Consider the following 13,452-nt stretch of genomic DNA (forward strand, 5'->3'; position numbering starts at 1 on the left):
ACAGACACACAAAGAGCAAAAAGTACATACATGGTAGAAGAGTTGTCATTTCAATTTCACAATGACCTTTTTGGTTTGCGTTAACAGTACACTGTAGCCTGTGGGCTTGCATGCATAATAACACATTCTAAGCCAAAAGGTCTTCTTGAACCCCCCCCCCCAAAAAAAAAAAAAAAAAAAAACAAATAATTAAATAAATAAGTTACTTAATTTTAGAACCATTAATTTTAATCACTTAAACCCCTTCTACATTAAAATCTTAATTTTTTGTAGTCACATACAAAATTCCCAATTGTGGGGGTAACGTCAAAAGGGCAACCTCGCCGAATGTGTACAAAACTGATTAGTCAGCTGACTAAATATTTTCTTCAGAAAGTCCTTTTGACAGAAAGAGAAACTGTCAACAGAAATAAATGCAGGCGCATCAAAGCAAAAATTCATGACAAAGGTATTTGGGCAACCACTCCCATATATAACCCATCCCATTCAACGTTATTCTTATATTGTTGAAGAGAAAACAGAAGACAACTATTCTGAATATTAGAAATCTTCCTATTACATGTATGGGTGGATAACTGGCCGACATGCCATTGCACACTAGTAACAACGCTAAAGGCTACATAAACATTTCACAAGCCCATAGTTAATATTTTACTAGTGAAATATAAACAAAACTTTTTCGTTTTTGTGCATTTTTAACATTTTTATTGAGAAATACAGGTGTGTAGATTTTGACTTTAATTAAGACTATATGAACAGCTGTTGAAATATAAGTGCAGAAAATATCCTGTTTGCCGGAAACATTGCACATCAGATGGTTATCATTATACCCCCGTTGTGTTTGCAGCTTGCTTATTTGAGCCAAGGGTTGCCAATTAGTGAAGCTTTTGCATAGGTAGATGCTGCTTTCTTGGGATACACAGTGAACAGGGCCAGAAGCACTCTGTTCAATGTGTAGTAGTGACAATGTGTAACTGCAGCTCCTGTTCAAGTAGACAGGACCTGAGCTGGAGTTATAGGTCTCCACTACTACACAGTAAACAGAGACAAACTACTGTGTAGTGCAGGAGCTGAACAGCACTGGTGCCCGGGGTTGGCACCCTGCCAATCAGTGTTTGATTAGCTATCCTGTTCATCGTTCATCAGTCCATTTTGCCCATAAAAACCCTTTAAGGATTCATTCACATAGTTGTATAGTTATATAGTTAATAAGGTTGAAAGAAGACAAGAGTCCATCAGGTTCAACCTAGAGGAACCCTACTGTGTTGATCCAGGGGAAGGCAAAAACCCGTATGAGGCAGATGACTATTGCCACATCACAGGGAGAAAATTCCTTCCCGAATTTATATGATATAGGATATTTGATGCTGCACCTATCAATATGACTAAATGACTGAAAACAGCATCAAATCTGCAGCTTCAAATCTGCTTGTGAAAATTGACCCTTAGAATAAAAAACACAGTGCTTGGTCACCTCTATAATTGACTGCAAAAACTTATGAGCCTTATCTAAAAATGACTATTTTTTCGATTTAAAGCGGTAGTCCCAGCTTAATTATTAAGTGAAACATGTAGAGATCATTACAGGCAACCAATCAACACATCAGTCATCAGCACCAATCAGCACAGTGCGCTGACAGGCAGAGGGAAGTGACTAGTCACGTACGGCTTCCCGCCCAGATGACTAATTGCCGTCGCTTTCCCTGCCACACCCCCCGCAGTAAAACACTTTTTTCCCTGTTATGAAGTTACCGTAGCAGACGCTGCTCGTATGCTAGGAGAACTGTATCCTAGATCTGTAGGATGCAGCTGGGAGCCATATCAGGACAATCGTACTTATTGAGTTAAATATTTTTGCAAATACATAGATTAAGCAAACTTGACTGCTTCTCCTCATTTAGCCACTTTTGCTGTGTAGGTTACCGACCACCTCTCTGCTCTAAAAGCAATGGTATGGCTGGTATACATATAACTGTAATACACATAATTATATATATTATGCTGTATATAAACACTATACCTCTATGTAGTAACCCAGGGGGTGCCAGTTGTTGTTAGCAAGGGCAGATGTTACTGTACTGCTCCCGCACTTGTCACAGGGCTCAGAGTGGTATATGCCCTCCTTGGATCCTTGGGGTATTGGCATACTTTGTAGAACATAGGACAGAGGCAATGACGGCAAAAAACAGTATTATGATGCAATGTAAAGGAAGGCTTCAAGGCGGATCCAGGGTAATTCAAGTCCAGAAGCTTGGGTCTGAGAGGCATACAGTCCAGTATACTCATCAAGTCCAATTATCGTGTCTGGTTCCCAAAAAAGGCTAGAGCTAGTAACATAATGGAAGCCTGCCACTGCGCTGCACTACTATTGCTGTTTCAAAAGGCCAACTATGGTGACCAAACTTCACCAAAGTTCTTCTAACCTATAGATTTTGTTGAGTTTTTCAAACCAGCGTGAGACAGTAGGAGGGTCTGGGCTAAGCCAGGAGAGTGGTATCAGCAATTTAGCCACAGCCAGCATATGTGTGGCCAGGGAGAATTTAGAAGGTTTAAAAGCTTTCGTAGGCAATGCTAGGACCACTAATTGTACCATGAGAGTTATATTGGTGCCGAAGACCGTGTTGATAGTCCGCTCGACTTCTGCCCAGAAGGTCATTAACACAGGGCAAGACCAGATGTGATAGAGATCCCATGCCCTGGCGACAGCGTCAACATTGTTTGGTTTGGGACAGGCCTAAGTGGAATAGCCATTCTGGCGTCCTATACCACCTAGTGAGTAATTTATAGTGGTTTTCTTGCATTTTAATGCAACTGGAAAATCCTTGGGAATGTTTCAGGATAAATTTCCGTTCTAAGTCGGACAAGTTCATCGGAAGTTCAGTTTCCCATGATTGCAAGAGATTGATATACTTCTTAAATTTGCTATAACAGCAAGATACAGTTTCTTTAGTAGCAAGATGCAATATAGGTAGCTCGAGAGTTGGCTGGCTGAGGTCCCTTTTATAATACTTTGGAATAGTTCAGCTTGTAAACTTTAAAAATGCCAGCCCTCTATTACTATTAGCTGCTGTATACCCTGCAGGAAGTGGTGTAGTTTTTACCAATCCAATATTGTGCTCCCTGCTGCCAGGAGACCAGGTGGGATTCTTTTCTGGGGTGTTTTCTCCTTCTCTGGATGGTTCCATAGGAGAGGTGGCAGCAAGAGCACCACCTTGGATTGTAAAGCACTATGCAACTTCCTGTAGAGCATACTACAGATGATAAATGCTGGAAGGCATAACTTTCAATATCTAAATCAACAGTAGATGTGATATAAGGCAAGTTTGCAAATTACATTCCTTATTTTTTTTTTAGTTATCATGGAGAACACAGCACTTCCTGTTTTCTGACCCTTTTTTTCCTAAAAAAATCAGAAAACATGAAGTTCCGTATATCCCAGGTCATCTGAGCCCTCACAGAGAGAAGGCAGTCATGTGATTGATGGACACATTGAGCCATGTCTTTACTGGCCGGAATTCCTGTGTTTAGTCTGGGTTTTTTTCAACCAGCAAGTCTAAAAATCTGCCTTCAGGAGACTGTACCTTGATTTCTGGTAAGTTCAGCTTTGTTTTACAGCATGATAGCAACAAAAAATAATGATTGTATATTGCAAACTTGCTTTATATCACATCTGCTGTTGATTTAGATTTTGAAAGTTATAACAACAGGTACACTTTAAGCTTTTAAATAGAGGTAATTAAGAAATGTGTATAGCTTTCCTGTCTCCAGTTGTATTTAAAACTTTTTTTCAAGAATGCCCCAAAAACTGCACCAAAATAGCAGTGCCATTTGTTTGGCAAATACTGTTTGCCTAAATAAGAATGTCATACAATACCACTACCACTATAAAATGAAAACTGAATGAAAAAGGCTGGGTTCACATATGTCCAGTGATCTGGCACCATCCCTGATGGGATGGGGAGTATCGCATGCCATAAGTTGAACCTTTTCTATCTAGCATCCCATTTATTTCCCAATAGGTTGAAATGGGGCACAGCGCCCTACCTATAGAGAATCTGGTACATTTGTAATCATGGATTAATCAGATCCATATACACTACATGCAGCATCCAGACTACATGAGATTTTTTTCAAACTGAGCAAATAGTTTATGAAGAAATTGATAACTAAATTATGGAGGAACATTAGACATATTAAATAATATTGGAAATGTTCTATTAGTAAAAAAAAAAAAAAAAAAGTTGTGAGTTCAGATTTTCCCACCATGGGAAGCAACATCAAGCTTTTAAACCACTGGGAAATGGGTTTGGTGCAGTATTGTTGCACCATGTTAGGAAGTTATTGTGACAGACTGGGATTAGATTGACAGTTTGGGAAATCCAGTTGTTGACATTTGATTCTCAGGGCTTGGTGCAGCATTTCCAAGTGAAATGAGAGAAAATATTGGATAAATATGAAAAGGATGTAGTAATGTGTAGCACATTTAGTGAATATTTTAAAAAAATAAGCATAAATACAATTTGGATAAAGTTTGGATGTTAATATTCACATTATTGTTAAGCTATTCCAGGACCCCATATATCATACATTGGGGGACAAGGGATACTTTGAGTACTCAAAATTTCAGTAACTATTTAAAATGTATTTGGCTTTTTAAATAACATATTCTATGTTTCCATGCATCATAGAACTTAACTGGGATAAACCTATAAAAATTTCTACCATGATCTTCTTGGCTTCTGAAGAAAATGGCAGAACTTCAGTATAGACTGACACACCTGTAGAGTAAAAAGGGGGGGGGGTAAAAGGTTGATACACTGCTTAACAAAACAGATGTATAGATAACTATTCCCATGGGATCTTAAAAGGATCACAAAATAAGTCTGAAATGGCAGAATAAAATATTAACTTTAGATGTTATACAGGAGGGCAGAGAAATGACCAGAACCAGGAAAAAAACTGAAAAATGAAGTAAAAAATAAACTATTCTAAAACTATTATGTGGTTATAAAAATATCCATCACAGACGTGCACCTGTAGTTACTTCTATTTTCACTTGTTCATTTTTCTTTTTCATAGACATGAGATTTCTGTACACAGTCATACCTGCTATGTTGAAAGAGGAAACATTTACGTTTCTAGATACATTTATTGACTAGGTAATCAGATTAGATTCAGAATATACAGTTAGATGTCTTATCAATACTAAGGACTTCACTTATAAGCATGGGCAAAGTAATGTCTATTTATGGATGTATATTTATCATTGATCTATTAATTATCTATACATATATTGGAAAATAGCAGCAATAAAGTAACATTAACACTAGAAAAACCAGAGAGAGAGGTGATCATTCCATACAGTACAGTTTAGCATCTACTTTCAAGGTAATTCTAGAAGACTGCTTCCACATAGTTATCAGAAAAACCACAGTCTAGTATTTTACAGTACACACTCTATCTATCTATCTATCTATCTATCTATATCTATCTATCTATCTATCTATCTATCTCCTATCTATCTATCTATCTATCTATCTATCTATCTATCTCCTATCTATCTATCTATCTATCTATCTATCTATCTATTATCTATCTATCTCCTATCTATCTATCTATCTATCTATCTCCTATCTATCTATCTATCTATCTATCTACCTATCTATCTATCTATCTATCTATCTATCTATCTCTATCTATTATCTATCTATTTATCTATCTATCTATCTATCTATCTATCTATCTATCTATCTATCATCTCCCATCTATCTATCTATCTATCTATCTATCTATCTATCTACAGTTTGGGACGGTTTACAAAGCAGAAAGAGTCATGAAAACCTGTGCTAAGTATTCTCCTACTTTCCCTCTGCAACCAAACCCAATATAGCTTTAATAACAAATATATAAACCAAGGAAGATTATTATGGGAGGAGAAGCCGTTGTATTCCAGGTTTTCCAGGCTTTTTCGTTAGAATCCCATTTATTTATAACTGGGAAATATTTATAGTAGCAGACTGAAGACAAGGGAGCAGTGTGCCCAGTAGTGAGGGCTGTGGCATTAGCCTGTGGCTACTGCTTATGAATGTATGGAGCTCCAGCAATAACCACTCCCCAGGAAATTGCCAGCTTAGTAAAATACTAGTAATATTAGCACGTGGTTTTCCAAGACGTTTACATTTAGTGCAAGGGAAGCTGCTAAGACATAAACGTGTTATTTTAGCTTTGTATGTTTAAAAACAATATTAGGTTTCCCATAAATCCAGCTGCCTGGCTGCACACAGAGCTGCAGCATTGGGCTGCTGGTGGCTGCAATGTGTAAGGTAGATTGGACTCCATCTAATGCCTGTGCCCTTTGACTTCTCTCTACCTGTCTTTTTTGTATGGGAAGGGGTAAAGCGTTCAAGAAATCCTTGAAGTTTCCAAAACCTGTTTTTAAACTGGTTTTATCGTCAAGATAAAAAAAAACAAGAGTAATTTACATAATTCATTAGGATTGGGAATTCCATCAAGAGAAAATACCTGTTGCGTTTGTTCTTGTTTTCAGGCAATAAATTCATCTCTCCAAGATGTGCAGAACAGGCAGAGCTACGGACAGACAGACAGATGTACAGAGAGACAGATCCAAAGAACAGACAGGTCTACAGACAGGCAGAGCTACAGACAGATGTACAGAGAGACAGATCCAAAGAACAGACAGATCTACACACAGGCAGAGCTACAGACAGACAGATCTACAGACAGGCAGAGCTACAGACAGACAGATGTACAGAGAGACAGATCCAAAGAACAGACAGATCTACAGACAGGCAGAGCTACAGACAGACAGATGTACAGAGAGACAGATCCAAAGAACAGACAGATCTACACACAGGCAGAGCTACAGACAGACAGATCTACAGGCAGGCAGAGCTACAGACAGACAGATGTACAGAGAGACAGATCCAAAGAACAGACAGGCAGAGCTACAGACAGACAGATCTACAGACAGGCAGATCTACGGACAGGCAGATCTACAGACAGGCAGAGCTACAGACAAACAGACAGGTCTGCAGACAGGCAGAGCTACAGACAGGCAGATGTACAGACAGGCAGAGCTACAGACAGGCAGATTCACAGACAGGCAGATGTACAGACAGGCAGATGTACAGACAGGAAGATGTACAGACAGGTAGATCTACATGTTCGGGAGTCAAACCTCTGTCGGTCACAAAGCTCAGCCAATCTTTCTGACACATGTTGCAATATATTAACAAAACCGGTAAATTATAGGTCATTCTAATCGATATAAAAGACATTATATGGCTTATGTATATATTATTGTTATAATAGACCAATGACGTGAAGTATATAACCATCTATGACATACATATACATATGGTATACAGATAAGCTAACAAATGCCTAAACAATATTTTTATGTCGTAATAAAATAGGATTGATTCTCTAGTTTAATATTTTTAGCAACACGTGTATTTCCCAACAATGAAAGCGACTGCTATAGTCCCACCCAGAACATCCCCATGCCCTCTTTCCCCAGACATATTTTGGATGATATTATTTCCAGCCAGTCTCCCATGTGTATAGTGTGTATAAGTAGATCTCTACAGTTGCACTTAGCTGGGTGTGATAGTTCCCTATGGTTACAGCTGTGTACAGGTGAGTAGTCTCCTTATCTCTGGTAATCGATGTAAATTGAGGATACATGTATATACTCTTCTTCATGGCTCATTGCTTCCAGCTCGCAGCCCTTGTCTGTGTGGAGAAGATGCTTTATTTCACAGTGTGACACCAGCTCCTGTCCTGAGGGGTTTCCCTGGGGGCCATTATAATAATAATATTATTATTATTATATACTAGATCAGCTCCAGAGTGGGCTCCTTATTTTACTGCAGGATTTGGGAAGTAAGAACACAAGAAGTGGTAGACATGTGAGACTTCTTTACTATACCTGCTCTCTACTTTCTCCTGAAGTTTGGCTCTAGTTTTCCTTATAGGTGTGACTAAAGGGTAAATCGATTGTTAGAACGCTTTTAGCTATGAGAGGGTTAACTCTTCTATGGGTGTTTAAGTAAGAATATAAGGAAACTAAAAATCTTCTTTAGCAAGACTCCTCCTAGACAGGACAGGGACTGTGTGCCAATGTTTTTACCATCAACTTGTGTTTTCCAGCATCAGGATGACTACAGGACCCAACCTGTTTGGTGTGCTGGGACTTTTAGTCCCTCATCACATGAAGCCTATTGTGAGCATAGTATCAGCTAGACAGCCCATGGATATGGTAATTCTCCTGTCTCTGGACATTAGTGGATACAATAGTATTGCCTTGGATAGCAGCACATAGCAATGCTTTTCTTTTTACGAGCAGACAGAACACAAGATCTTAAGCCCATAACTGCTTTATAGTCAACAATCGGTGTATTTAGCACAAAGCAAACAGCGCCTGTTCTGTATTTACTGTCTCTGGGTCTCCTATCCAGCTAAACTAGAATAATGGACCCGGCAGAAATCCTGTCCTGTCTCATTATACAAGCCATTCCCAATGATACAGATGAGGGGTGGGAGAAAATTCACTGGAAAAATCATTGTTGCTTTACTCAGTCCCAAGGGAACATGGATTGCCAGTACAGGTAGAAAAGGCTACAGAAGGTGATCAAAGGTCTTGGGGGGTCTGGGGTCCACCATAGCACTTGACTACATGAATGCAGGAGCAATAAATGCCTGTTAGTAAGGAGGGGGGAGCTGGTGTTTATGTGAAGACTTGGCTTGCTGTAAATCCATCAACATCTCAGACAGCTCTGAGCATAGTAAGTTAACAGAGCACATTCCTGGGCAGTGCGCATGCGTGCACAGGTAGGAACCAGTTCTTTAGGAGCAGGTGAGATGTTCCTGTACAGGTAGAGAAGGATTTTTTGAAGCTGCTCGTATCTGCAGGCGGATCCCTCAGTCTATCATCAGCGAGGGATTATAAGATGTCCATGCTGGCCAAGATGGGGGACTGGCAGGTAAGGTGCCACACCTGGTCACAGGTACTTACCTGGTGACTCTGAGTTTATAATCAGTTTATGGCTTCTTTATATATTGGTACTATATAGAATACATTCAAATAGCAATTGTATTGCATACAGGCAGACATAGGTACATACCGTGAGACATGCCTGGGTTTTTATAGAAAATGCTGTGATTAGAATACAAGGCAGGTGAGGAATGGAGCAGCCAAAACCGCCCTGAGCCACCTCTTTTTCTAAAGAGTTAAAGGCTGTTAGTAAAGGTGAATGATAATGCTACTAATAATTATTATAATAATAAGAATAATAATAATAACTTCCTGGAGATCATTCACAAGAGAGCTGCGGAGAATTATTTCGGATGTTTATTATTTATTTATTATTTCAGGATAGTACTTGATGTGTGCTTATACTGTACATTTATATAGATAAGCACATACTAGACATGAATGTAAAAACTAAAATATTTTAGCCTCATAACATTGCTGTAGTAATCTGCATATAGCTTCTGCTTTATTGATACTACAAAATACTAGGATACCACTAGAGGCCTAAATTATTTTGGTATTCACGTCTACAGTATTCATTTATCCAATTGTCTCTGTCTGTCTATATTTATATCTACATTATATATCAAAAACAAAATTATAGGTGATTGAGTTTAGCGGTTTGTGATATTAAGATTAATACTATAAAGTTAAGGGTTATACATTAAGGTTAAAGGCTATGCTATTATAAATGCAGGCACGATAGATAGATAGATAGATAGATAGATAGATAGATAGATAGATAGATAGATAGATAGAAGATAGATAGAAGATAGATAGACAAATAGATAGAAGACAGACAGATAGATAGTAGATAGATAGATAGATAGATAGACAAATAGATAGAAGACAGATAGATAGATAGATAGATAGATAGATAGATAGATAGAAGATAGATAGAAGATAGATAGATAGACAAATAGATAGAAGACAGACAGATAGATAGATAGTAGATAGATAGATAGATAGATAGATAGATAGACAAATAGATAGAAGACAGATAGATAGATAGATAGATAGATAGATAGATAGATAGATAGATCGATCGTGTAATAAAGATGTTGTATAACAAATTGCCATACTTAATAGCTTTGCTTCATTGACAACTTGGCCATGTATATCTGCCCTATCGCTGTTGTCCTGTACTGCAGATGCCACTAGTATGAATTTGGTCTGAGGCAGTAGCAGTAGATTAGAGCATTAATGTCTGTGTGAAACTCAGCAAGGCTGTAGGGTTATTACACGAATTTTCGTATCTGCATGACAATGCTAGGGATCACAATGGCCATGTATAGCTGAGAGTTTCACACTATTAGCAGCTCCTGGACGTATCTGCTCCACCCAAGAAATGTTAATGGCTCCTAAATGCGACACTATTGATGTGATGCTGCTGGTGTAAAGTGCTTTTTCACACTGGTTGTGACCTCCATGCTGCTATGTTTGATCCTGGCTGTAATATTGGCATTCAATGAGCTGGGCGGTGATGGTAATGTGCTTGATGTGACATTGGGCCTGTCTGAGCTTCAGTGCCTGGCGCTGGCTCATCATGTGCCCCTTTCACATTACAAGACTATTAGCACATATACTAAAGGATAATCCCGACTTCATTTCCAACTCAATAAGGGAAAAACAACTATTTTGACTAGACTAAGGAAAAATACAATGGAGGGAGCGTAGTCTTTTTTAGAAGTAAAAGACCTCCCAGGTCCTCATGACATTGGGCTGAGGTCCACTGGCTCCAGAGACTATTTATGCAGATAGGCTGTCACCAGCACAACACTGATGTACTAAGGGGTGGACAATGTCAGCTCCAGCAATGCCATGTACAATGTACACACTCCAATGAAGGACTGCTAGGAGAATTCTAAACATATCTAAGAAGCCCTCATCGTGTCAGCTGTTTGTCCCAGCCTTCCCCTCACTCTAATACAATTACCCATTAAAATTAACCATTTTGCAAACGTCAAAATGGAATTGCTCATTAGATGCTGCATAATTTTCTCATTTCACACGTTTCCAAGATCCTCAGACACCCAAGTTGAATATCAAGTAGGACATGTAAAAAGAGATTAGCACTTTGAATATTCTTTTTCGTGTGTGTGTGTGTGTGTGTGTGTGTGTGTGTGTGCACTTGTACTATAAAATCAAAATACATTCAGCCCATCAGTTTGTGCAGTCTGCATTTCATGGGTTAAATCGATATACTGTTTCTTATGAATATATATATATATATATATATATATATATATATATATATATATATATATATATATATATGCATTCTTGTGCTAGTGCAGCTTCCCTTGCAGTACCTGAGCCCTGGAGTGTAGGATCTCATGTCACCTAGCAATCGGACCATTGTTGATATGCTAATCAGCTATTGAGGCTTGGTGGTTAGAAGCAGGGGAAATAAAGGAAACTTTCTACCATTAGAGGGAGATCTCAGTGCACCAAAGCATTGCACCAGCATTGCTCCCTCTCTCACTGTACCGCGCACAGGGGCTCTAGACTTTTGTGGGAACAAGGAAGAACAAGAAATCCTCTTCCAAAAAGCACATGAAAATGCTGTGGAAACTAACAGATAATATCAAATATGAAGAGTGTGAGGTAAGGAGTGCAGCTACTTTAGCCAGATCTGTCCCATCTTCCATTCTGCATTGTGATCCTAGAGCTTGGGATAACCTAGGCTCCCTGCATGATGGACTTTCCAACTGATCTAAAGGCAGCAGCAGTATATGCAAAGCTGTATTACATTACAAGGGGACATTACCTATTATCCGCATGTTTCTCCACTACATTGTAGCAAATGCGCCTCTAGTAACAGAGAAGATGGAATATTGTTTATCATTTTATGAGGAGTTTTTATAGCTTGGAGAACGTTATTACATACATTATATATGGTATTACATATGGTATTTTCTGTTTTTAATAAAATACCATTTAATATGTGATTATCATATTAAATATTTTCATCATATGTAATTTTGTAGCTAACTTCTGTCTATGTGGAGCTTGTGGAGTGTGTGTTCCCATATGTTGTGGGGCATACAAAGGCACACTGACGTGTGAGCACAAAGCACACTGCTGGCACATGGATCCTGTTAGGACTTGCACAGGTCGGAGCTGCTTTTGTGAAGATTCCCCAAGTGGTTGGGGCAGTTTTGGGGATGGTGATAATTCTTGTGTTCTGTGTGTTTGGGGTTTCCCTTTATTATTACATACAGGTGACTTTGTCTATACACTGTGTACTCGGTATATGGTATATGGTATAAGGCTGCCCATGTGCTTGGTGGCTTCTGAGCTGGAGATTAGAGCAGTATTAGGTGCAGCATGGCTGTGTAGGGACATGCAGGCGCTGGATGACTGTTGTTATTCTAACCCCAGCCAGCTCTATAGAGTTGACTATGTCATATTTTGGAGGAGTTGTTTGCTGGAGTTGCAGAGCCAGTCGGACGGGTTTGGAGTTGGAGCCAGGATCGGGCGGAAGGGAGGCAGCTGTACAGCCGGGCCGATCCGTGTGTGACCGGTGCTGATCACTGATGACCAGGGCTGGAGCACCGTGACCGCTGTGGTAGGGGGCAGCCGGGCTCTCTATACTGGGGGGATCACTGGAGAAGAACAGGAAACAAGAGGCTCCAGCAGAAGAACAAAGTCCCTGAGCTCCCCAGCTGCCTTCCGGGACCTGCATGCTGCCACAAGCCCGGGACTGCTGCTGCCACAAGCCCGGGACTGCTGCTGCCACAAGCCCGGGACTGCTGCTGCCACAAGCCCGGGACTGCTGCTGCCACAAGCCCGGGACTGCTGCTGCCACAAGCCCGGGACTGCTGCTGCCACAAGCCCGGGACTGCTGCTGCCACAAGCCCGGGACTGCTGCTGCCACAAGCCCGGGACTGCTGCTGCCACAAGCCCGGGACTGCTGCTGCCACAAGCCCGGGACTGCTGCTGCCACAAGCCCGGGACTGCTGCTGCCTCCTCCGGGACTGCTGGGCACAGGGACATTGGATCCATAGAGGAAGCTTTCTCCCCCATCTATAGGAGCTGTGGCTCTGCCTGTCCCACTATTGGTTGGAATAGGAAGCTGTGCTGGTTGTGCTGGGAGCCCATCGGGCTATGGAGCAAGTTGAGAGGACAGGAGATCCGGGCCCCTCGGATCCCGACAGGAAAAGCAAAGGGCTGGAGAGCCCAGAGAACCCTGCTAGCAGCAAAAGGAGGACCTCGGAGCTGCCTATGGCTTATGCAGGATATTCCCAGGATTCTCAGGTGCCAATTCCCTTTATTCCCCCCATCCCTCCTTCCCTGTCACACTCATTCACTTTTTATGCCCTGCAACCTTTAAAATGTCCCCCCTGAGCTGTGATTCGCCAGCCCCCCTCCCCTCTCTGCTTCCCTCACTCCCT

The 13,452-nt window shown here is 40.4% G+C and overlaps 1 protein-coding gene across 6 annotated transcripts in view; it reads left to right on the forward strand.

The window, feature by feature from the left end:
• The first annotated feature begins 8,911 nt into the window (after nt 1-8,911).
• The window catches only part of TFAP2A (transcription factor AP-2 alpha), a 16,532-nt gene continuing 11,991 nt past the window's right edge, over nt 8,912-13,452 (forward strand). For 2 of the 6 annotated variants that reach the window (XM_069958034.1, XM_069958035.1), the window contains exon 1: nt 12,480-13,315. In XM_069958034.1, coding sequence (XP_069814135.1) covers nt 13,166-13,315 — 150 coding nt within the window. In that variant the 5' untranslated portion in view covers nt 12,480-13,165. The other 4 variants (XM_069958038.1, XM_069958039.1, XM_069958037.1 and 1 more) reach the window with 3 other exon arrangements.

The sequence above is a fragment of the Dendropsophus ebraccatus genome, chromosome 2 (genome assembly GCF_027789765.1).
Source record: "Dendropsophus ebraccatus isolate aDenEbr1 chromosome 2, aDenEbr1.pat, whole genome shotgun sequence".
NCBI lineage: Eukaryota > Metazoa > Chordata > Amphibia > Anura > Hylidae > Dendropsophus > Dendropsophus ebraccatus.